This window comes from Labrus mixtus, chromosome 21, assembly GCF_963584025.1.
Source record: "Labrus mixtus chromosome 21, fLabMix1.1, whole genome shotgun sequence".
Lineage (NCBI taxonomy): Eukaryota > Metazoa > Chordata > Actinopteri > Labriformes > Labridae > Labrus > Labrus mixtus.
In genome coordinates this window covers 20,264,231-20,291,591 of record NC_083632.1, presented here as the reverse complement: position 1 = coordinate 20,291,591, position 27,361 = coordinate 20,264,231, and the positions used below count along the sequence as shown (strand labels likewise).

The following is a 27,361-nucleotide window of genomic DNA, read 5'->3' as shown; positions in this document are numbered from 1 at the left end:
AGAAATATTTGAAGTTAAACACACATATTTTCTCCACTCTAGAAGCCTGACAACTCACATAAGAACATTGCTATAAAAGGAAAGAAAATCCAATCAAAAAGGTCACATCGCTTCTCTGTGTGCGTGTCCTAGGTGTTTTGCATTAGTTGCTGATTAGAAATCAGACTTGTGCCTCCATGTGTGCCATCCATTCTGACCCTCTTATCTCCTTCTTTGCACCAAATCTACTAAAGTAAGACTTTTATGTAGGCCGAGAATCTGTTCATTTACATATTCTGACAGAGTGAAGTTTGTTTCACAGACGCATGTCAAAGCTGAGCCAGGCTATTCTTCCATTCTGTTCAAACAATAACATTGCAGGAGGTGTGTTATACTTGGCTTCGCACTCAGCCATTTGTTTGCATGTGTGAGTGTGTATTATCTATCATTGCCAAAGGCAACCATCCACGTCCTAAATGGGCCCATAACCAATTTTCTGGTGAATGGACAATGAGCATTTTGTACATCCTTGCCATTCTTCTGTCTGCCGACCCCGTACGGATTACCCAGCTGAGAAAAAAAAAAAAAAGTGTTTCCTAAAATGGCTCAGCAGTTTGTATAAAGCTCAGAGGCTGCTTAGCAGAGCAGTGAAGGTTAAATAACGATTCGACAAGCAGAGCAGATGCACAGAGGGCCACAGATGCAGCCAATCTGAAATCCACAGAATCTATCCGTCCACTTATGCATACAGTTCATATGCAGAATATAATGTGTGCATTGAAGCGTTCAATGTGACATGGAAACACATGCACGCTTTAGCACACACCTCACATCTGCATTCATATGACTCCATTCACACCTAGTGTTCTGTATGTCCCTGCACAGGCATGGATGCAGAAATGTGAAGTGACACAGAGGGCCAGCTTAAAGGCATGAAATGTATCTATCACTAAAAGTCATTTTGTAACTTCTGAGTGGTAAGTAGGCAGTCCTGGTATGGCTGACATGAATTCACACAGAAAAACTTACTGTAGCAGCAGAAATGTTTCAAGGTCTTCAGTTTCTCTCCACATTATCACGGTTAACAATGACATCACTGGCACACAAGCGTTTGTAATATACTGTACACACTGTACTTTATTGTTCAGCCCCTCTCTGCTGCCACGCTGATAGATAAAAACCTGACTGCTGACTAAGGCAAGAACAGAATAAAAGTCCACTAATACAGACATGGCATCCTGCGAAGAGGACACTTTGGCTGTGTCTCAATAAACTAAACCCACTTCCTTTTGCTTGTCTTTCGCTTTGATTCCCAGCCTCAAAGAACAGAGCCATATTTCAACCAGCGTGTTGAAGGTTCTGAGAGAGGAAAATGGAGCCGTTAAAGAGAAAGTGATGTTTGTGATCACACCTCAGGATGTAGGAGCAGACCTGCATGTCCAGCAGGATGTAACTGTGCTGCATTTTTGTTGCTCTTCTTAATATTCAGTTTGCACCTGTGTGTTCTCAACAGAATGGGGGATCATTTGTCTTTTTAGGAGAACAATCCAGATTCAAATGTGATTGAAATGCAGGAGAGAGAGGATCACAACCTTCTTCAGACAGCTGAAACCAAAAAAAAAAAAGTTTCAGAACTCAAAAGTGCTGCGGGGATTCTTCCTCTCATCCAATAACTGTTCCATTTTTATTCAGCATGACTCACAAAAAACATACTGCAGTGCACAAAATGTACTGGATGCATTTTCCTCCTATTAAAACCCCTTTGTAAAGTTTATTGAATTGAATAGTTTCAAATGCTGCATTGTAGACACCACATGGTTGCTAGCTTGCTGTGAGGCTTGTTGGACCACTGCAATGCTTCTTTGAACCACCAAATGCCAAATAATTGTCCTTTTAACAAGGAATGTGATGAGCCCAACATAAAGACATTTCTCCATGGTGAAATAAGTTGTTAAGAATCTCTAATGTGCAGAATTACAGATCATTAGCATGCACATAGAAATAGATATTTGTGCAGAAAAGTTAGATCCCCCATTGGCTCTAGAACAGACATCCCTACGCATCTATACTTTTTATTTTCTCCATTTACCTGTGGCAATGACTCATTTTTGGATGGTTTCTTGAGATCTCAACTTATTGAACTTGTTATCTCATGACAACAACACTGGTTTCCCAGAGATAAGTTCATGTCAGTTGTTTACTTGACTTATCTCAATTTATTTCTGTCATTTACTCCGGATGATCACAGATTAATTAATCTCAATATCTCAAGGCAGCAAAGCGTATCTTGTGATAATGGGGTCATCTTCTGGTGATCTATAAAAAACAAACAATAGACTGGTCACTATGATAGGCCACGCTGCCATTGCCACACTCAGGCCCGCCTGCAGCTATGTCTTGGCCCCCTCCCAGGATATGATTCAAATCAACGTATTCACATTTGAGTTGTGTTAGCGCTAGCCACCTGGCTAACATTGGCGTCCTCTGGGCTCCCCTTAAAGGTCCCATATTATGCTTTTCTGGTTTTATATGCTCTTTAGTGTGTTTTCCAAGTGTCCTGTGCATGTTTAGGCACATCTATGTGCAAAAATTCAAAGTCTGCGGAAACGCAGCTTCTCCTGCGTCCTCCTGTTAGCTGTAGCATTAGCCGCATGTAACGCTCGGTTCTAGCCCCCCTCGATAAAAATGTGTCAGTCCGATGTCATTGTCAGTGTGAGATCACTGATCTAAGCCCATTGGCTCGTTGTGGCAAGCCCTGTAGCTCATGTTGAAATTTCCAAGAAGCGTGCTGAGCCACTGACTAATAACGACAGAGCGGATCGGCAGACCAATCAGAGCAGACTTGGCCCACGTGGGGTCTAACAGTGTGGGCTCAGCAGAGTGTAGCTGACGGACTCAGAGCGTAGAGGGAGCAAGGAGGAGCAGTACATGAAAACAGACACTTTTTTCGGACTTTAGCTATTGTGAACGACAAAAGTAGATACATAGATTAAATATACGAACCCCAAAAAGGGCATAATATGGGCTCTTTAAGATTACAAAAAAAGAAGGAGAAGAAGGGTTTTAGATTTTGAAACAGGGTTCATATTACTCAAGCAACAATAAATCAAAAGTGTGTTTTTGTTGCTTTAAGAGGAAATTATATTAAGGTGAAAAATTTGGTCATTGTTGCTTAAAATTAGGATGGACCAGGTGTTTGCTAACCTCCATGGGCCCTCCCCATGCAAAAACCTTTCCCCTTTACCCCCCCTTATGGGCAGCTTTACCCACACTAATAAGACAAGTTAAGCCTTTTTCTTTGTTTGTTTTTGTGCTTTTGAAGCTCTGTGGATAAGAGATAAATAAGTCCAGATCTCAAGAAACACCCAGAAATGGATCAAATAAAAATTGATGGATGGATGCATATCCGCTCAGGGCTTCCATATTCTAGAGATCCACTGATCATTACCTTTACTGTGAGATTTGTCTATGTAAAGGCTTCTCATTATGATAAACAGACTGTGTGACTAAGCTGTTACAGAGCAGTATAGGACATATTAGATACTGTTGGCTGATTAAAAAAAAAAAAAAAAAACGCATACAAGGCAGTTCTACAGTTCTGTAGTAATCATAGCAGATACTTAAAGTACCTTCAATCAAAAAAAAAAAAGACAAACATTCATGTGTATGTTACATTACATGTTGTGGTTAGGGAGCAACTGCAGAGCAATTTGTCAAACAAAAAATAAAGGTTATGTGGAAAACGATTTTTGATACTTTATCTCGTCTTTTCTTCCAGCAAGCTCGCCACATATTTACCACTGACACCATCTCTGTTAAAGACTTCAGGGGAGTCTGATAAAAAATAAACATTTGACAGCGTCCTTGTGAGGAACAACGCTGTGCAGTGCTTACCAGTAGTGGGAAACCTGTGAGGGTCACTTCCCTATAAGAAAAACAACTTAATTAAAACCAACAAAGCGTGTTTGTTCACCCCAACCCCGACCCCCCCGCCAACGAGTGAGAACAGTGTTTACCACTTTGTGAGCCGACCCTTTGATTCAAGTTTTTCCGACACAATCGATCCTCATTTGAACACAGCCTGCGTCTCCTCTTGGGTGAGCCATCCATATGCATGAGCTTCTGTTTTACACACACTCAATGCTCCGCGGCTCTTCTGCATGCACTGTAACCAGCAGCTTTTTCTTCAAGTGTTTAGTCGCCGTTAAAACATTCATTCGCATCATAACGCTGCATGAGATCCTGTTAAGACACATTAGTTGAACAATCTTTAAACATTTAATTCATCACTGTGGCCGACCAACCTTTGATTAAGATCCTTATTTATGTGAGGTCCCTGATGGTTAACCACCCAAAACACAGCCCACACATTTATTTTAAATGGTAAAATTGTGTTTCCCTTCCTTTCTGCTCTGATATTAAGAAATAATCTATTTACTGAAATCTGTGGATGTTAGGAAAAACATCTTTTAAAGGTCAGATATTATGCAAAATGCACTTAACCATAGTTTTCAAAGACTATTATGTGTCGCTAGTCTCAAAGCCCCCCACTTATGAGAAAAGTCCGTCCTCTCCGTCTTTTGCCTGTTCCACTTTTTAGAAAATGTGTGCTCAAACAGGCCGTTTGGAGATTTTCCCTTTGTGACATCACAAAGAGAAGTAACCCCTCCCCCAGGTGGGTGACACTCCCACAGCTCGGTGTTTGTTCTGCCCTCTGTGTCTACCTTCTCATCGTAAACGATTGGGCATGGTGGGAGAACCTGAGCCATCCAAGCCCTTCCAGAGAGGGGGGCGTGGTCAGACACAGCTCACATGTATTTAAAGGTACAGACACAGAAACAGCCTGTTCTGAGCAGGACTGAAATAGAGGGGTTTAAAGGCATGATCAAATACAGGATCAGAGTGGATTTAACAAGAAACTTCACAGACATGTTTTGAGGAGCACTGATAATTATTTTAACTTGTTGGAAAGGAGTATATTATGCAACCTTTGAATTGTTAATAAGGGACTGGAGTAAAGTTATAAGGGGGTACAAAAAATGAAAAGATGGCCTCTTTTGTAAAAGTTAATTTACATGTCCACCGCTTCTTGTTGGATAAAGTTTTGGATCTTTCTGTCATTGTTTCACTCTGCAGTCGGTCTGTTTTGAGTCAAAGTTGGAAGATAAATTAAGTCGTGCAGGTTTGTTTTATTGTGAAGGGAAATTAAAGATTTCCTTTAGATCCCACACCAGACGTGTTGGATTTAGCTGTGTTTGTCCTTTCATATGATCATCGATGTAATCTTAACGAGATGTTGATATTAACTGCATCTCTGGAGAACCAGATGTATGATACACTTCCTGCAGATTATCAATAATTCAAATACAATATATACGTAGGACAAAGGAATGCTCATCGACTGTTGGTCCACGCCAGAGATTGTGAGTTATTACTATCTAAAATATAATGGCACCATAATGCTGACACATTAGCTGAGAATCAAGACTAATTCCACAAGCGGATGCTTTAGTCTACCCCCTCTTCACCCCCCGCCCCTCCCTTCACCTGGAGCAGAAAAGCAGCTACCAACTGTAGGCACTGTGACCAGGATACACTCTCACTAAAAAAACTGAGAGTAAGAGTAAGAAAAAAAAATGTCCTTGTCATCTGGTTGTGTTTAAGATAATAGACTCCAGTCTAGCTCATGTGCAGTGAACAAAGGGTCTTGTAGTCTCTCAGTGAGGTAAGAGGTGCTGTATGATTGAGTTCATTGTTAGGCAGCCTCGAGAGAATCATTTCTCTTTTTTTTTACTCAGCCAGGAAATGCACAGAAACATTTACATATCTCTCGGAGATGTCTGTGATGTCGATGCCGACTGCATCCTCGACGGAGGCTTTTCATCTGCAAGGCTTTGAAGGTCCGTTACACGCCCTTTATGTGCCACAGTCCAGGTTTGGACAAATATCCATCGTAGTCCTCAGCCTATATTTTGAGCAATAGTCAGTTCCAAAGGCTCTTGGACTAAAGGTCACCACTCTGGGGTTCAGGTCTGGCGTCCTGGTTGCCTCTGCGGCCCAGTCTGGGGAAGCGGGATGAAGTTTTGGATCGAGGCGTCTTGGCTCCACCATCGTTGGCCTGAGGTGTGTCACTGTTAAAGAGGAAAGAGCAGGAAGGAGAGGAAAAGAGTGTGAGATTTGAATGAACATCTGATGACGTTCATATCATCCAAAAAAAACACTGGAGACCCTAAATCCATCATTACTCCTTGATGAATTCAGGACTTATCCAAGACAAAACCTGGTAAAAACTAGACAATCCTAGGCAACTCATTTCCGAGTGGGGTTAATGTTTGTAGCATCCACACCACCAGCCATTACTCCTACTTGCAGGTTTATGTCCACATGCCTGTGCTGAAGGTGGTTATGCATTAATCAGGTCATGTGCGCCTAAAAAACAGCCTACATAGAACTTTATCTGCATTTTCTTAACCAAAATACTGCCAAACTGCTCCAGGCTATGAGATGCATTCTGACCATATCAAAGGCATGGTACCTGGTAGTGATTGATCAGTGCCAAAAGGACTGTTACTCCCATTGGTATTAACCGTTCAAATTCTTTCTAACCTGGGCTGCTCAGTGGTAAGCACCGTCCCTTCATAGGAAGAAGGTTTCTGGTTTGAATGCCCAATCGGATAGGGTTCTCCCTATGCATGTGTGGGTCCTCTCCAGGCACTCAGACTTCCTTCCACAGTCCAACGACATGCACTTTTGGTAACTTGATGACTCTTTATTACCCATTGGTGTGAATATTGTTGAGTGTGCCTGGTTGTTTGTCCCTCTCTTAATGTGCATACCATCACTTCATTACAGCAGGCCTCTTTCTGTTAATCATTCAAATTAAGTAGTTTTTTAAATAATTAGCATCTAGCATCTCTCTTTTCCTGTATAGTTTGGTAGCACTCAACTCTGTTTCACATCAATACAAGTACATGAGATGCCTGTCTGTCTGTGTCGACCCCGCAAGGTTCAAATTAGGTAAAATCTTAACATGTCCAGTCCCCGTTTCCAAGGTTATTTAAACTGTCTGGGGTGTGTATTATAAAAGTCATGGTCACATATTATGAAAATGCACTTTAACATGTTTTCTCACACTAATATGTGTCCCTGATCTGTTAGATCCTTACATGTCTTGTCCTATTTTGTTGAAGCAGTTATTACAGAGTAGTATCGATAAGAGTATTGATCAGTATCTGAGCAGTATCAGAGTAATTCATTAAACCTAATGATACCCATCCCTACTTCTCAAACATGTAGTTTAATGAGAAAGTCCCTCTTGATTTTCACAATCCATTGATGCTAATGATTACAGCCTTTGTTAGAGCACTTAAACACTGCTTTATGAGTTATTTCTGTTTTGGTTCTTGAATTTATTTATTTTAATAGACACAATGCAATTTAACATAATTTCAATACAAAGCATGAAACTGATGTGCTGCATAAAGAGTATATAGCTATTGCTAATTTCCAACTCGTGTCCCCAGTTGGGTCTTTGTGTAAACAACAGATTAAAATGTACAACATTCAGTTACATAAAACCCCATAACACGATATGAGGATACATTAAAATACATGTACAACAATAGAAATGCTATAAACCAGTTTAAAATAAAGTTTGAAGATATTAATTAAAAGTGGGTACAGCTCTGGCTTGCTTTGAGCATTTCACCTTTTTTGTAAAAGAAAAAGAAGCTAAAACAAGACATGATTCAGTGCTGAGCCTAACTTTAACTACAACATGAACACGGCTTCAGCACAACTTGACAGGACCTTTATAAAGTTACATTTGAAAAGCTACTAAGAAAACTGTCATAAACCTTTTGTGTTGCCTTAATACAGTCACAACCCTTTTTTCTAACTCAGAAAAGGCTACATATTCCCTTGTTACAACTAAAAACCCTTTCTTGTGTCACAGTTGAAAGTAATTCATAGTAAGATGTTGTTATGATGTTAAGTCTTCTTATAACTGTAATCATTGCCCTGGTTGCCCTGACGACCGCCTTCACATGTGAACCGGCTGATCCCTCCGTCTTATCTGACAGCCATGAGGATGAATGAGAGGCACTTGTCAAAGGGAGGAAATGAAAAGCAGAGAGTGTGAATGCTTCGAGTTACACGCTCTCCTTGTTGTGTTCTTGTGAAGCACGTCTTCACCGAGACACTGTCCTTTCACCTGCTGCCTGTAATGCTGCAGTCACTCTGCGATAGGAGCAGGGAGTTCTGGTGCTGTTTCATCTTTAAACTGGTGAAGGGACAGAGGTCATGATCCTTACGATGCCAGATGAGGAATATTAGTATCTTTGTTTTACATTGGCATATTTTTGCAGGCATCTGTACTGGGGTTAAGTTAGAGTTAATCAATATTTATATTATTGGAAGTTAGACTACATGTAATATTCTCCCATGTGTGATGTTAGCACAGTTAGCTTTGCACAGAAACAGCTGGTAGAAATGTCTTTCAGAGGGCTCCATTTAATCTACTTTTACACCAGTATCTGTACTTTAGTAAAGAATGTGTACTCTGTCAGCTGGTCTCTTTAATGGCACATCCAAGCTGCTACAGATGTGATTAAAGATATGGCGGTCATCTATATAGTCCCGTGTAAGGAGTTTGATTCCAACGCTGACATCACGTGCCTAAAATAAACTCTCTCATAGCGAGTTGCTTTTTCTGAAAGTGTGAATGTGAACCCTGTGCCTGTGTGTTAAGTAGAAGGGGCTTAAAAACAACAGCGAGGCTCTGTCACATTATAGTATGCCGAGACATGGAGGAGACAGTTACAGCACAAGAAAGAAAATGGCTGCACCGTGTCCCTGTCACAACTATCAAGATCAAACAATTTCAGGAGCAGGTGTGACGGGGCCCGCCTGAGATCGCACTGACCTCTGTTAATGTGTCAAACATTATTCCTTTTCCTCGGGCACTAAAATGTACATTTAGCAGAGGCTCGAGTGGCAACTTATTCCCCTATCTACCCAGCACCTGGCAAGCTCAATCACATCCAGTTACACAATTTGAATCTGACCAGGGTTGGCCGAGCTCTGATGCTATGGGGAGTTATATCAGCAAAAAATCGGACTAAATTGGGAGCAGCGTGTGGAGTTGAAACTGCAAGCTATCTCATTTATTCATATCAAACTGGGTAAAGTAGCCAAATGTGCTAAATTAATTAGGCTTATCGATTTTTTTTTCTTCCCCCCTCAGCTTTCAGCATGTGTTTGTCCCCCATTTGGACATGATATTGACTTGTGCTGGATAATCACTTTCCCAGGCTCGGTTGGAATATTAACAATTTCACTGCAAAGTACTCCAATTAGAGTGAATGGGTACACAAACATGAGCATGCATCAAACATTTATTGTCTAACACAATGGGGGAATGGAACAGATTGAAAAAAAAAAAAAAAGCCAACCCCCATTTTTATTTCATTTTACAAACACATACACAGAGCACTATTCTCACGTCAAGCCACCCTGCATGTGCACAGGCGGATACAACACTCTAAAGATAAAAAAAGTTCAATCCACTTTGAAGACACTCTTCTTCACCACGAGACAAACATCTGTAACCTTTTTTTTTTTTCTAAGGCAGCAGGTCAAAAAGGCAAGAACCCAGACTGAGTGTGTGTCCACAGAGTTCTGAAGTAAGAAGTGTAAAGCATCCGGCTGCTCACTAAAACTGGCTCACACTACACTACAGGAGTTTTTTTTTTTAATCTAGTAGGATCACACATATAATGAGAATTTTAACCGATATTCTTCTCTATAAACTCCAACATCTGCACACGAGAAGATATGAAAATCATGGCACAGCACATACTACAGGGTTTTATTTAAATTATTGTGCACAGCGGAGGAACGCACCACCTCATGTGACCTCACTTGAAGAAGAACAAGAAACAAGAAATGTCTGCGGAGACGCGGACAACATGGGTTGTCTATTCGTCAGCAAGAGCTGGAGGTGAGATTGTGATATGCATTACAGATGTCCAGTAGCTACTACTGTCCACTTATTACTGTCCTCTGTTGTCTCTCGTGGTTACTGTGCTGCACAGACCCTTTCATGACGTAATCTTTAAGATTTTGAATTAAAAATATCAAACATGGGAGATATAAATCTGGATGTCCCCGTTGATCTTTGAGCAGATCGGGGACGTTAGGATTGGACTGCTTTCAAGGAGGCTAAAGCACTCAGCTCCACCTATTTGCTTATTTCTACATTGATCTATGAAGTAAGGTTGAAACAGCAATAATTCCAACATGGCTACTACCACCATTGCAGGAAAGAAATATGTAAAAAAAACAAAACAACAACAATATAATAGGTTAGAGATTAAAGCACGACTCATTTAAAAGGTGCAATATGTAACTCTGACACGTGGCCTGCAGTCCAAATTCACTCCGGACGCAACTTTTACATTTTTTTATTCTATTTTATATATTGTAATATCTTCTTATACTGTATTATTTAAGTTGTTGCTAGTTCTGCTTTATTTCCTTGTTAATTGTTTAGCACCAATACACCAAGTCAAATTCTTTGTATGTGTAAATGTACTTGGCAATAAACCCTGATTCTGAATCGAAACTTAGAAGGAGGACATACCTCAACATAGCATGTTTTCTTAGTATCTGATGATATAGTAAGGTAGATATCTTACATATTGCTCCTTTAATACACAACCAAATCCAATATAAAAACTGTAATGTATTTACTTTTGTATTTCTTGAAATACTTTTAATCGAAGATGACCTCCCTGACTCGTTGCCACAGGTGTCGTGTCATTCTGCTGCGTAAACACTGAAACAGTTTTCTGAAGTATACTTCAAAGGTAAAGAATGTGATTTCATATCTGGAACTTTTTCGATCCATTATCTGAATTTTGGTCCCTTAAAAAAATAACATTTTCACACCCACCGTCTGTTTAACTCAGTTGTGCAAGGTAAACCATATTGTACAATACTATCACTTCAGTGCTGCCATTTCTTATAGGAACTGTTACTTGATCTTATGACAAACTAAAACGACATCAACTCTTGCTTTTGCGACTGCAACCTTTCCTAAGAGTGTCTTTGGAAAAATGTCTGCTGAATTCAATGAAAGCAGGAGGAACTTTTCCAGGAAACTTTTCTGCCAGCTCACATCACTGAGCTGCTAATTGGGACAAAATCTGACCAGAGGGCTGGCATCTTTTAGCTTATATTTAAATGACAGTATTATGTTTTCTGTCCTGTAAGAGGGATTTTGTCACTGAGACACTGACGGTTACTTACTACCTCCTCTTTTGGTGAGCAGGTCAGTGCAGCATCATTAAGGAGTTTTGAGATCCATCTGGCCTTCAAGCAACCAACTGCCTCAGCTGGAGATCTGGAGTACCGAACCCCAATCTGCCTTTCCCCTTTGTTCTTTATTTATCTCCCCCTCTTTTCTTCTGTTTCCTCCCCAGACCCCAGACCATCTTCCTTTGCCTTCATCCTCAGCTGTCCCCTTCTCTTTATCCATTCTCACTTAACTGCTTCCTGTTCGTTCCTCTCTCTCGGCTTCAAATTCCCTCAATGCACAAGAACATCTGTCATCTCGTGTTCAAGTGTCTCAAACCCTTCCCTATTGTATCACAAATCTGCCAGCAACTAAAGGATAATTAGCTCTACACTGATTATGTAGAGTATTCTATAGCCTTTATAAATACATGGGAAAATATTAATTTGTGGGCATGGAATCAATGGGTGATGTTAATGTTAATTATATCCGTCTATTCAATGGAAATGGCCTGTGCAATCAATATAATGTTGGATTTACAATGTCAGCTATTTTTTGCTTGCTAAAACTAATTACATATCTTTTTCTTGACCTATTTTTGTGGAAGGCTGGTCTATTTATTTCCTCTGGCTATTACATGAGACTCGGCCTGCTTTTGTAAATATATGGTACTGCATGTTTTCTTCATAAGGAACATTTGTTACAAAGCCAACCAATGTATGTATGGTTTCTATTCAGAGCCTCTGCATCCTCTCCACATTGCCTTCACTCCTAACTCATCCAGTTAATGACCACGTTAATCAGGCTTTCCTCCCTCGCTGAAGACATTAGACCAACACGAGTTTGATCATAACTAACCGAACAGGCGGTTACAGAGTCCAGATTAGACAGCAACATCATGTTGAACCATTAAACATCATGACAACCCAGGCAGGCCTCTGAGCAATGAGGTGGGAATCTAGAGCATGCTTGCATACAGTATGGAGGTGTATTATAGTATGCTGACTGGTGTTGATCCAACGTCAGCAACAGTTCCTTACGTAATGGTGGTGAGATCAGAACAGAGAGAGACAGACCAGACAGTCTTTTACTATCACCTCTCGTTCTGTCGCTTTGAGGATTCATTAGAGGCAGAAAAGTATACATGTTACATGGTAAGATGTTTAAGATTAAGTCTATGTAACCCAAACCCAAGCACTGGGGAGGGTGCAGGCAGGGTAACTTGGATCAGCTAATAAAAGAGTAGCAGTCTATGTGATTGTTACGTCATACATTTACTGTAGCAACTGTATCACCTCTGTCCTAATTATCATATATTTTCATTAGGGCCCGACCGATATGACATTTTTTGGGCTGATATCGATATTGGACAGAGAAAAAAATCCCATACCGATACATGGGCCAATATCCTTCTTAGATCTATGTGCGATCCCGTGGAGATAGATAGATATAGATATACACATTTATAACGATGATCCCTAAAAAGTAGTTGTCAAACATGTGTGGAAAAGATATAATGAAAACAAGATGGTCACTCAACAGGAAGTAACTAGGCATGTACGCGCATCACCGCTTGACACTCTGGAGGGTGAAAATACTTGTTGTAATTCATATAGCGCCCTCTGCTGGTGAAATAGAACTGCAAGTTTAAAACAATAGAACTCAAGTGAAATGCTATTTGACTGGTGAAAAAATGTAGTAATATCGGTGCATATAATTTAGGCGATACAGATAGTCCCTGGATATGCTAATATCGGCCAATATTATCGGCTGGCCGATTAATCGGTCAGGCTCTCATTTTTATTAACTTTAATTTCATGTGATGGAATCCAAATGAAAAATGTATGTACATGTTATAACTGAAATACTATAATAGAATTACAGAGTTTTTGTTCTATTTTTAATTTCTATAAATACAAAGTAAAAAAAAAAGTCATTACAGAGTTGAAGCAGGATATAAATCAGGAGTAATACAAATATATAGAGTATGTGCAGTAACGGTGTAAAAATAGATGAAGGTAGGGCTTCTGCATGGAAACCTTTGAAAAACAATATTTCAGTGTTGGAAGAGCAGAACAAAGTAAAGTCATGAAGTCCCAAGAAGACTTCTCAGGCTTGACACAGTAATATTTCATGCCATTCACCGCCGCAGAATAGAGAGGTTTCTATTTCAGCTCAGAGATATGAGAAAGACAGGCGGGGTTATTAAGCCTCTCAGGGCAGACATAATAATGAAGTCTGTGCTTCGGAGGTTTACACCTGCCTTTGTTGTACTCTTCTTCTGCTGGACTTGAACCTTTAGAGAATAACCTCTCAAACTGAATTCATCTCTTACTACTCACAACATGGTGTATTGATTTCTTTTAGTTCTTGGAATGTGAGTAATTGCTTGGTGTAATGCCCCTTGACAACGAGTGTTTAACATTCAATTTGCAATTTCATACATTCAGTAATTCCCCGCAAAGCTCCACTCTCAGTCAGCCTGAAAATGTCTAATCGGCTACAGTAATTGAAAACAACTCTGTATACCTCTGCAGAGCCTTTAATGTTCCGTTACTCCTGCTGTTGTTCACATCTTGTAATCAATCTGTCAAATCGACCCGTTTTTAAAGCTCCCCAATGCTCCACATTTCCCCAAAGAAGCTTATCTAGATCCTAGACCTTTTTTTTTAATTTAAAATGATGAGAAAGATGAAAATAATCAATCAAATTGTCATTGGGAACTCAAACAAAGAGAAGTGCTAAGAGGCTCTTATCTTAAGCCTGGCTCACACTGCTGGAGTTTTCAAATCCTGATTTTGAAATCAGTTGTCCGGTGCACCTGTGCGGTTGGCGTCCTGCCACCGGTCGCCATTACTGTCCACTTATTACTGTCCTCTCTTGTCACACACGACTTCCGACGACATCATCTTTACGATTTTGAATCCTTAATATCAAACGTGTTTGAACGTTCCACAAGCAGATCGTAACGTCGAGATTGGATCTTTGAAAAACTCACTGCGATTGTCTGGAAGGAGGAATGGGACATCAAATCGGCCCCATTATCCTGTAGTCTGAACCAGGCTTTAGTTAACTTGGTAAAGCTTTTCCAAACGAAGACAAAAAAGGTAATTTCTCCACCTGGACTCTCACTGGACAGTATTGATGATGTCATCATGCCCTTTCTTTTTTTTTTTTTTGGCTATTTTTTGTGACATTTTGCCTTTATTGTATAGGACAGCTGAAGAGTGACATGAACTGTTGGGAGGAGAGAGTGGGGGATGACATGCAGCAAAGGGACGACGCCGATTTCAAACCATGGCCGCTGCGACGAGGACAATGGACTCCAAACATGGGGCACATGAAACAACCAACAGGATATCCCTTCTGTGTTACATTGACCACTCTAAGTGAATTGCAGTCAGTGCGGGGGCACAGGCACATACTCTCCCTTCAATGGAGTAATTGAATATGTGACTCCATACTTCTACACTTGTTCCTCCTACAGAAGTTAAAGTGATGTTCACACAATGGAAATGGGCTTTTCTGCATGATCAGTGCTTCAGTTACATTTTGATGCTTGTACTTTTAAACCTTGTTTAATGTAAGTTTACATTTGAACTGAGAGGTTTGACTTGTAACAGAGTATTTCTATACCACGCGAGGGCTGAGAGCTCAGAGCAGGTCATGCTGCGCTCTAATGCAGCTTATACAATCATTCTCTCATGAGATCATGAAGCAATTATTGATTATAAGAATAATTATTTAAGACCACAATTGGACCTCATACATCATAAGTAATGTAGGGCGTGACGATATAGCAAGAGGAAAAGGAGCATGCATTAGATTATACTGTATAAGGAAAAATATCACAGCACCCCTTCTGTTTGACTTTTTTTTCTACTGATGTTTCTAGAAAATCCCTCCGTTTACATGCTGATGCGCAATGAATGTTACCATGGTTACCAAATGATCTTGCATAATTATGTAGATGAGTTGGGTAAACAGATGGATGTAGAAGTTTATCCTTTGATTTCATTCTGAAATCACACATCTACTATCAGACAGCACTGTGGTCTAGATCCACTATGATGACTGTGATGTTGTTGTTGTTGTTGTTGTTGTTGTCTCCTTAGCCTGATGACTCAGATGTCTCCAAAGAGGAAATTACACTCTGGTCCGACGGCGTGACGGGGTAAGCTTGCTGACTGATTGCTGGAAACTGATGTGACAGAAAATGACTGGAACGTCTCATCTTCAGATGTAGCCTGGTAGGTAGGAGGGCAGCCAGGGGCATCGTGCTCCTTCACACTCACAGTGTGTGTGTGTGTGAGAATGTTTGGGTGAGAGAACATATACGCTGTATGTGTGAATACGTGTGTGTAAGTGTAGCACGCAGGGGAACGCTGGAGTTTGTTTACAAGGGATTTGACATTTTCATTGACATTAATCCTCAGTGTTTGAGTTCTGGAACAACAACAAGGCGGCTAATTCTTTTGGAAAGTTGTTCAAATGTAAAAACTGACAATGTTTTGATGTCCAGTGAACACAGAGGGATTCCTGTGATTAGAACGCAGCTCTACATTTTGAAAGAGAAATCTAATGTTCATACCACCATGTTTAAGCTGTGTGGATTCCTTCACCCACCTTCTGTTACATCAATCACTCACAGGTTGATGCCCCACACCTGCACACACACACACACACACACACACACACACACACACACACACACACACACACACACACACACACACACACACACACACACACACACACACACACACACACACACACACACACACACACACACACACACACACACACACACACACACACACACACACACACACACACACACACACACACACACACACACACACACACACACACACACACACACACACACACACACACACACACACACACACACACACACACACACACACACACACACACACACACACACACACACACACACACACACACACACACACACACACACACACACACACACACACACACGCTCACATAAAAAAAGCCCGGCTGCAGTATCGAACATGCCTGTGTGTGTCCACTTACAGACAGAAAGGCAGCAGAGACAGCAGGGTCTCCTTGGTGGGGCGGGCGGTGAACTCCGGCAGTGTCTGGATCACTTTGTTCATCACCATGCGAAGGTAGCCCTGTAGCTGCTTCCTCCTCTCCTCCACAAACTTGGCATCCTACGGAGAGCGAGAGAGCGAGAGAGGGAGAGAGGGAGAGAGAGAGAGGGAGAGGGAGAGAACGAGAGAGAGAGAGAGTGACAGAGACAGAGAAAGAGAGAGAGAGGGAGAAAGAGAGAGAGAGAGGGGGAGAGTGGGAGAGAGAGAGAACGAGAGAGAGTGATAGAGAAAGAGACAGAGAAAGAGAGAGAGAGGGAGAGAGAGACAGAGACAGAGACAGAGAAATAGAGAGAGAGAGAGAACGAGAGAGAGAGTGACAGAGAAAGAGAGAGAAACAGAGAAAGAGTGAGAGATAGAGAAAGAGAGAAGCCATTACAGATATTATATATAATGCATGTCATGTTACATGTGTAATGTATAATTTTCCTGCATAATATTTCTCCTGAAATGAATAATAACCTGACTCTGCAGTTTCTCTCAGTTAGAAGCTGTTATGACATCTTTTAGGTAATTGTTTTGGCACAACTCTGTCCTCTGAGTGAACTCTCTCTCCTTACAGTTCATTCTCACATTTTGATTTTCTTCACTTCTATGATGATAACCACTTTATTGCAAACTTTTTTATTGATTACGTATTTTATTCCTCCACTTTATTGGATCTGTCTGGTTTGTTTTGGCTTGTCAAATCAACTTACTCTTTCCTGCAAATGCCAGAGCCTTCCTCTTCATGCAATCATCATCTGTTACTGAATCACATACTGTAAGTCTCCACATAATCATTTCATTGTCTTGTCATTAGGAGCGTTCATCTTTCCTTTACAAGACCAATCGATCTGATTGTCTTTAAGGAATGAAAAAATAAAAACAATTCAAGACATACTTTTTCTTCTTTCAAAAATGGTATCTGCAGAGATTAGGAAACCTAACACAATAAATATTATGTGCATTCATTTTTGGTTTGGCTTAAAAACAACTTTGGGAGTTATTTAAAAACCAATAACTTTTATCTTCACTTCATTTTAGCAATTAAACTTCAACAGTAACTTGTCAAAGGACTGCCTTTATAACGTGGCTTTTCAGTCTTTTATTACCAGACAAAGAGCTTTACTCATGTCAGCACTCACACACTATTCACACACACGATCATACAGCAATAACAGTACCCTGCTATTTAGTCAGCCACATACACAAAGATGAGGGGTTCAGTATCTCGCCCAAGGATACCTTGACATTAGAGAACGACAAGCTCTTCCTCTGAGCTGCAGCCAACGTAGGGAATGGAAGTTACTTAGAAAAACATTAAACGAGTAAGATTTATTAAACAAAACAAACATCATTAAATAAGGATCCAGGTAGTAAAAAAAACAGTAAATGTTGAACTACATGAGACTTATTTTTGGGCTTTTCGTGTATTTATTGGAGAGACAGGGCAGTGGACAGAGCCGGAAATCAGGGAGAGAGAGAGAGAGTGAGGAATGACATGCGTGAAAGGAGCTACAAGTTGTAGCCGAACCCGCGCCGCCCACATGGAGGACCACGGCCTCCAAACATGGGGCGCACCCACCAAACACAGCCCCACCAGAGCCCCACATGTCGAATTCTAATAGAACTTAATCTGGCTGATTTGAGTTTTTCTTTCAATGCTAATAGATTAAAATTGGTTGCAGCGTATTGATAGTGAACAGGATCAGTCAGCTGGCCATTAAAGTAGTTCAAACAGCGTAATGTAGAACCGAGAGTAAAGGTTAAAAAAACCTGACAAAACCACACATGATGAAGGTTATTAAGTCTTCAACACACGGTCTGGTGACCTTTTCACTTTCTGCAGTGGTGTCACTTGTATAGAGGGTTCATCTCATTTTGGTTTAAAGTCAGATATTTAAACAGTTTGACTGACGTGTATCTAGATGTGAGCTGCACAGTGCAGACAGAGAGGATGGTGGATCTCATAAACATATGTGGCCTTGAGGCGGAAAGTGCCAAACTGTGACTTAAAGATGTGTGACTCTGCAGGGATTAGTTTCTTGTTTCTCTGCCAGGATCAAACATCACATAGATGTTCCCTGTGATTTATCCCTCTGAGCTTTCCTGCTGTTACTTCATATGGTGTATGTTTGCGGTAAAAAGCTTAAACTCTTAAATACATCCGTAATATAGCTCATACCAATAAATAAAAAAAAGAGTACTGGCAAGCCTCCGTATCTGTGGGGCAGCTGTGGCTCAGTTGGTAGAGTCGGTCGTCTCTTAACCGGAGGGTCGGGGGTTTGATCCCCAGCTCTTGCAGCCACATGTCCAATGTGTCCTTGGGTAAGACACTGAACCCCAAGCTGCTCCTGCTGCTTCGTTGACAGTGTATTAATCTGTATAAACGGGATAGCTAATACTGATGGACTCTTTACATAGCAGCCTCTTCCATCAGTGTGGGAACGGGTGTGAATGGGTAGGTGTCAGAAGACTGGAAAAGCACAAGACAAGCTCAAGTCCATTTACCATCTAGCTTGATCCTCTTCTCTAGTTCCTGATGTTGAAGAAAAGAACAGGATGCATTTCTTTGAGCATCCAGACTTCCACTTGCTGAGAAACTACATCATGGAGACAGAGGCACAGAGCCACATGGCCAGTGCTAGCATGGCTAATCGTTGTCCACCAAGGCTCAGAACAAAGCTTGGGCAAAGCTCCATTTTTTACATTGTTGTGTTGGAAATGAAACAAAGAGCCAATAAGGATGGCAACATTTTCCAGTTTTTTCCCCTATTGATCCAAAATCCCAGAACCCGAATACAATCCCTAAAAATACCAATTTGGTCCATCTTATAAATTAGCTTTCTAAAAGTAACAACCACTGAGTCAAAAAAACTGGTGAAGTTTGCATTTAAATAAGTGATGACAAAAGACTTGCATAGTTTCATATTTTCTTAGTAATATAATTAAAGAACTGGAGGTTACTAGTTGTGAAGTTTGCAATAAAAAAGTCAATCAATCTGGTCTTTGCAAGATACAATTAAATCCCATTTGTTCTGTTTAATTAATGAAGAAGTCAGCAGCCAATCAGTGTTTGATTCGTATATTTCCGTTTCCACAAAAAGGGTTTAAACCGTCACACTCATTTCTTTTTAATTGAAAAGTAAGAAAGTGATTTTGCAAACAGAACAAAAGAATAATAACAGACTTGAAACGGTTTTGGTCTCCAGCACAACGCTCACGAGCTACAGCTTTGCAGTAACTTACCAAGACGTTCACAGACTGTGTACAAAAAGCATTAAATGCATCCTGAAAGTCTCTTTCCACTTGAATTCAATCAAATACATGTGGAGCGCCAACACACTCAAGTCTATGGTAACTTTGGATGGGACTTCACTGTGGGTAGCATGCTGTGATCTACAAAGCTGTACAACCTCAAAGCAACAATAAAAAACAGCAATCTCTATTCACCTTACCAACAAAGAAGGCAAACACAGAGCAGCACAGAGGTCTCATCTGAAGTGGTGCACATCCTAAAAAAGCACAAGAATTCGTTCAACATCAGCGGGATGGTGAAAGACGCGATGAACACAGGGGCAAAGATGTTATTAATGGACCATAAGAGTAAGAGTGAAATAATATCTACTATTTCTGTTGTACACATTGGTGTTAACACAGTGAGAGTCTCAACTAATTTCAAAATTTAAAATCAGACTAACTGACTAATCTGAAGAGAAAATTCAAAATTGAGCCCAATATTAACTTTGTTAACCATGTCGTTTGGTTTGCCCAGTGTGGCTAACAGTAGCAATGCTCGCTGCAAGCCTTCAGTTTTCCCCCAAATGCCAGACGTGGTTACATGCTCCGGTTGAAATAACCTGGCACAGCCTACATACATCTTTATCTCAGTGTTCTAGATCTGAATACTGCCAAACCACGCAAAAATCCATTCGCTGTACTTGTTTACATCCAGGTAGTAGAGTGGAGAGAGCAGGTGCATTACACCAGAGCATAGCCAGTCTATGACTTCAGCCCGGATAGTAGTGCGAAGCTACGCTGCAGTTGGAGTATACAATTTATTAAATCCACAAGTAATTTTATTGCTGTGTAGTGAGGGTGATGACGTTCGACCGTTTAAAGGACTTAACATGCAAATCCCAAAAAGTGGCTTAATTCAGTTGGTTCACTTGTTTCGATACGTTTAACGACATAAAACTTAAATTATGTCATGCAAGTAGGTCTCGCCATCTTCGTTTTTTTAAGTAGATCTCATATGAAAAATAAGGCCCAATATGATTAGTGGGTGAAGACACAACTTTTGGTTTCAAGAAGTCCATTTATGATTCTAAAAGGTTGTAAGCCTGCAGCTGTGTCATTTTAAGCATTGTCAGCAGTTCTCATAATCATGAGTTAAAATTACAAGACAAAGGTTCATGCAATGATACTCATGAACACATCTGTGTGTATCACGTGACCAGGGATTTAAATTGACTTTTTTGATCACCAGTCAAACATTGGATTTTTACAGTTACAAGCCACTCAGATTTTCTACCAGCCAAATTTGCCCAATCTGGCAACACAGACTTGTAGCATCATTTCTGCAGTCTGCCGATTCAAACAGATGCAGTGATATTTGCTTCATTCATCACCTGCCAAAATGGCTAGTAACTCTACAATGTTACTTGCCAAAGTTAATTTTTACCCCCAATTGGCCGGTTGGCGGGTGTTAATTTAAAGCCCTGCACTTGAATGTGTATGTTACACCTTCCTGTGCTGCTAGGAAAAAAGATCTAGAAGTGCATCTTTACATTCTCCAACAGAGAGCTTCCTAGCTTTTAACTTTTCCTCTTCTTTTCAGGGAATTACCTCCCTCTTTTCCTTGTTAGACGTTTAGGTCATCAATTTCCTCTTCCACTTTGTAGCAGCTCTCCACACTCGGGCAATGACTCTGCCAGGCTTAGTTAAGCTGCTGAACCTTTTTCTTTCATTTGCAGAGTACAACAACAAGCCACAGTTGTGTTTGTAACTATCTCCACAAATGCATTCAATTAAAAACAGACCCACATCCGCTGCTTTTTGCTGCATATTTATAAATCACAATCTGCAGCTGCAAACCCCAAAAAGTTTGGAGCTGAAACACATCTCACACTTTTAAAACAAGAGAATAGATAAGAGGTTCACCGTCAACCCCAAGTGGTGGGCAAGTACGAGAGGGTGCTGTAGGAGGGGATAACTAGGCTGTGCTGCATGCTGGGTAAAACAGACACGGTGGAAGCAGCTAAATCTGATGTGTCAGATGAGACTGTGCATGCCAGCGTGGGTTTCATGCTATGTCAACACAATAAGGGGACACGGTGGCTGCTTTCATAGATGTCAGAGCGGTAATAACACTAATGGACATCATGACAGATTCATCCTCTTGTGGAGAGAGAGAGAGAGAGAGGAGGAAGGAGGAGGCCAGGTGCTGTCTCTTTGTTTGCAGAGAGGATGGAGAGGGCAGAGCGGGAACTACTGTGGCATACTGATGCAGGTACAAGACGGATTCTTTTCGCTTGCATCTGTCTTCTTACTTCCACACTTCTCTCTCCTAGTTTCCTCCATTCTCTTGTAGCAGACAGGGCCTTCAGTTATGCTACACTCTCTCTCTCTCTCTCTCTCTCTCCTGTACAGACACATGAGCTAGGCTTTGAAAGATAAGACATTTTGTGTGCATACTTATCTTCAGCAAATGTTTGCCTTGTGGTTATGTGCATGAAGCGTACCTTGATATGCGATTATGAAATGGTCATGTAACGGCAGACAGACAAAACGGGACACACACACACATACAGTATACATACACACACACACACACACACATATACACACACACACACACACACACAGTACAGCTAAATGTCACTTCTAAGAGCAGACAGATAAGCCGAGAGGGGAGCTGTCAATGGAAGAGAAGCGTAAAGAAGTCACAAATGTGTCAGGGTCTCCACAACTGCTCAGTGAATTTGCTGCCAGCTCCGCCATTCACGATTGCAGAAGAAAAAAAGTTGGGAAAGCATGTCTGAGGAACGAAATGTTGCCAGGCAACAAAAAAAAGGGAAAAAGTAACTACACCATACAGCATCAAGTCCTTTTTTTTCTTTTCCTCCCAGCAGAAAATCAATGCTTTGACTGTGCTTGTAAATACAGTGAAATATATTCCTGTTATTCATAGAGATAATGGAGTAATAATGCCCGGTGATGGAAATCTGTGGCCAAGCATGCTGGTTGCATGATAAGCTGCTGTATTGTTTTTTTTAGACACTTACAACAAGCAGATTGCAGAACACATTCTACGTGTATTCAAATATTGTGTCTTATGAGTATTTTCTGGAAACAAAAAGGTTCTCTGCTTCACATTAGCAGCTAAATAATAAATAAACAATCTCCCAGGTTACCACTTCAAACAGAATGATCGACCTCGGAGCCGATATGCACCTGTAGTACACTTGAATTAAACAAGAACAGACAGCATCGGTTCTCGCCTGCAACCCTACAAGGTCGAGACTTATTCCACCTCGTCAGCCCACGCTGGACTCGAGCGCGGCGAGGCTGAACACGCTGTTCACTCCCGAGCTGAATTTAAATAGACACCGAAACCACTGGTCCAGGCCATGCATAAAACATTGTAGACCATTCAGGAGGGCTTAAACAAGACCTCCACAATGTCTCTTTGTCATAATTAAAAGCGTAAAACATGCATATTGCATAATATGTGAACATAACATGCTAAGGCTAGTTAATAATTCACATTGTAGTTTGTGATTAATTAATTAGGGCAGCCTTGGCTCTCTTTGTATACAGATGGGGCGACTGCCAAGGGGACAGTAGTTGTTCAAGTGCCATTGTTTCTAATGTGATTACATTTTAGGGCTTCTATTATGTTATAGTAATCATAATCATCTAAATGTATAACGCTCTTTTATTAACATTCTATTTAAACAGTATCTGAGGTCACATCAATTGTGAACCATTGTTACATAAATGCCATCCTGTTCATGTAAGTGTTTCTGTGTAAACTTCTATATTCCTTTTTTATTGTCAGCTTATTGGCTGCTTGTTCACATTAGTAAAGCAGGATCTTGCCTTTGATTCAATGGATGAGGTGAACCAAACAGTTTAGCTACAGCATTGAGTGAAACAACAAAACCAAATCAAAGATAATATGGGACAAATGAGAGAAATTGATGTTGAGGGAGGAGTTAAAAAGCCTTACACCACGGACATAGGTTATAAAATCTGGTTGAGCTGGCCAATGAGAAAACCTAACAACTTGACCCTGCAGGGTTCTGACAACATCTGGGCTTTGATATATGACTTCTTGGTGTCACAGTAAGCATTGGGAGGGATTTGCCAAGAGCGACTTGGAAACATTGGCCTGCGGGCTGGGCCGGACCCCCTGACAAAGCGACTGCTTAGGGGCCTTGTCACAGGCAGTGTGAGTGTAACATCATCTGTCCTGTTAGGTTGCACAGCTGGAGAGTCTCGCCTGAAGCACTTGGAGATACGGAGAGGGAAAGGCTCATTAGCTCATTAACAGCACCCAGACACACAAATGAGCAAATGAGTCAAAGCCCTGATATCACTGGGAACTTGTGAGGTCACAGTCCCCGCTGGCAGGGGTCAAACTCATAGACTGTAAAAATAATGGACGGGACAAGGTCCCCAGTCTAGTGAAGCTTTTATTTTTAGAGCTCCCCCTGCTGACTGGCTGCAGTATAGGTCATAAACCCCGCCTCCTCAATGATAACAGATGGGATGTGGGTCAAACTGTAAAGCTAAAATACTCGTCACATAATTTTTTTCCAAACCTAAACTCTGCTGTGATCATTAGTTATTATCACCCTACATTGTGTTCAAGTGCTCATTTTTCTGTGAAGTTTGTTTTAAATAAGTTATTTGAGATTGAAAAACGGAATTTTACGTCATATTTGACGATGATTGACAGCCGCCGATCTTGCGTAGCTCTCTTTGTGAATAACAAAAGTTACATTATGAAAGAAAGCCGAGACGCCATTGAATTTTTCCGTTCAGTTTTTTCGTCTTTTTTGAGCTGGCAAAATGAGTTGTTCTGCAGTAAACTGTTCTAACCGACCTGTTGGATCTAAGGGCTCTTTGCAGTTTTTTCAGTAAGTAAAAAAGTGTGATTGATGTGTCATTGGTTGGTTAAAGTCGTTATCTAGCTAGCTAACACATAAGCAGTCTAAGGTTAGCTGAAATGTTGTAAAGCTAGGTCACTTATCCGGCATGATTTATCTTTTTATTTTATTTTTTTAAATGAGCAAACCTAATAACTGACATGCTATGTTTCTTGATATTGTTATATCATTATTGTGATTGAAATTGTATTTAAAACCAAGAATCGTAATATAAAATCTTCTCATAGATGCGGTTCATTGACTGTACAGTTATTTTACAGCAAAAATAAATACGTCTGGTAAGGTCTCAAAAAAGTATCTAGGGCAAAAACAAAGTCAAATAATTGTAATCTGGCCTGCATCATTACTAATGTGTACATGTTTACAGTCTGAGTGATAAGTGGGTTATACAGAGAGTAACAGGTTTTACTTTCACCGTGCAGGCTGAAATTCATAGGACTATATACGAGGGTAGAATATTTCTCTATGTATCCAGACAAAACTAAAGGTAAGATCTGATTTAATATAATTGTTACTGATTTAAGAGACTAACTGAAACGTGAACACAAACATCAACAACCTGCGGTGGTGTAATGTAATATTAACCGAGCATCATGCTGCTTAAACGTGATAAATATTCTGCATTGTCTTCCACACACTAATTCAACAGTCACAAGTTGATCATAATGTAAATTTAATGACGCTCATTGAGAATTTGTACTAAAAATTGACAAAACCTGACAAACACTGCGGTGATTGCGACTGTGTGTCTGTATTTAACACCTTTCAAAGGAAGGTGTTAATACAGGAGACCAGTGTTACACACAACATGCTGCTGTTATGTTAGTTAGGAGGAGACATAGGTACAATAAAAGAAGACATAAAGATCGCGTTTTTCCCCACACATGTTAATATGTTTTAAATGTCATGCATTTATTTTTTATTTCGCTTCAATAATCGTTAACGAAGAGAAACACCATGATTAAACTACAGGCTATTGTTGCCTTTTTATAGCCAAAGAAAACTGAACATCCACAGCCTCTGCATTCAAAAGAATTTCAACATGGACATTTATGTCTTCCTATTTCCCTCTTTTCACCAACATTATATTTTAAACTGGGATTTTCTTTTTCTCGGGTCTCTCGTCTCTCCCCCAGCTCGCCCCCTCTGGTGCGCTCCTCTCCATAATGCGCTCGTCTCCTCCCTCTACAGCCCGCTGCTGCTACTCTGTAGGACGCTTTGATTGGGGCACCTCACCAATAAAATACTATTTTATATTTTATAAGCAGTTTGCCACCACACTGCACTTTTACTCTCCAAAGACATATGAGTATGTACATGACAACTTTAACAAAGCTTTACCACACAGTCACACCATCCACACAGCTGATCCAGGATTTACTGTAGCATCTTTTACAGCACTAAAAGGTCATGTACAGGCAAACAGAGAGAAGGGAAAAGAAACAATCTGTGCTCTCAAATAACAAAGCAGTCTCAAATCTTTTTGAGGAATTACAGCTAAAAAAAATTCTACTTTGCATACAGTATATCCTCTGATAAATAAAGTGAAGTACTTTGATTGCATTTCTGTGGTGTTCCTGTAGGTGACCATGATGCAGCCAGACTGAAGCAGCATGTTGTGAAGGTGGACACCATCATCTTGTCTTTGCAGTGCTGATTCTGAAGAGCATGTCTTCACATAGGACTCAAAGGTAAAATTATCTCTCATATGATTGGACTGTGTTATTGTAACCACTATCAGCATCAAAGTAATTTTAGTAACAATTTATAATCCTTCTTAAAGTGTGAGGAAGACTAGCAGAAGATTTTAACAGCCTCTGTGGTTCTGCAAGAAGTCTAGTTCATGTTTAAATTGTTCTTCTTTCTGTCTTCAAGGAAATTAATGCTCAAAGGAAACAGCAGTCCAGACTCTGATTCCAGCTCCGGTGAGGTTCTGCACACAAATTGGCTGTCTGATTATATGAGAATATTTAACATTAGTTTAATTTATCAGGCTGGCCCATGTGATGACAGTTTAAAATAATCTTCAATAGAAAGTGGCAGGAACACTTTTGTCTTAAAACATAAATTCATAAAGCTGATCATATTATTGGATTCATCCTGTCTTATTATATATTTTGTTTTTCCTCATAAATAGTTCTCCTCTCTTAAAAACAAACTTTAGAAGCTGAAGTTTAGCAGAACCTGAGGACAGATCTGATTTCAGGTCTGAGGCATAAACATCACAATAAAATTCATTATACTTTACATTTAACTCCATGATTGTTTTTCTTTATTACAGAAGATACCCTCAGATTCAGATCCATCAGCAACCACTGACAACATGGAGGACTCGTCCCCTGAGCGTTTCCTGTCCTCTCTCCATGGAGTTCTTCTCTTCAGTTATTAACTCTTGAAAACAGTAGCACAAAATGCCAGACTGTTTGACAAGTCTGTGATTGAATAAATGGAAATGGAATCTCATGTGTATCTTGCTATGCTTATTGGCTTTAAATGTTTAATATTAAATAAGTTTGAAGGCCATTTATCTCAGACAAGACCGGCTGTAACAAGCTGATCTCGTCTGTTAGCTTTGCTGTTGTCTTAGCTGTTGTTGGTCAAGAAGAAATTAATGTCAGTTCAAGGCCTTTTCAAATGTGAGCTATGAACTTAACTGCTAAATTATTTAACTGTGACCAACACGTTGTAGTGCTCCAGTTAATCAGAGACAGTCAATTCAGATTTAAAAAAAGTTTATTTAAACATTTTATAAAAAAAAACTTCAATAAACGACCCCCTCATTAACCATG

General features: G+C 40.3%; 1 protein-coding gene across 2 annotated transcripts in view; it reads right to left on the bottom strand.

The window, feature by feature from the left end:
- Positions 1–1,089: 1,089 nt before the first annotated feature.
- The window catches only part of snx29 (sorting nexin 29), a 175,518-nt gene continuing 149,246 nt past the window's right edge, over positions 1,090–27,361 (bottom strand). For both annotated transcript variants that reach the window (XM_061028823.1, XM_061028825.1), the window contains exons 20-21: positions 16,337–16,476; positions 1,090–6,110 (exon numbers count right to left, since the gene is read on the bottom strand). In XM_061028823.1, coding sequence (XP_060884806.1) covers positions 5,984–6,110; positions 16,337–16,476 — 267 coding nt within the window. In that variant the 3' untranslated portion in view covers positions 1,090–5,983. The remainder of the gene's footprint in view (positions 6,111–16,336; positions 16,477–27,361) is intronic.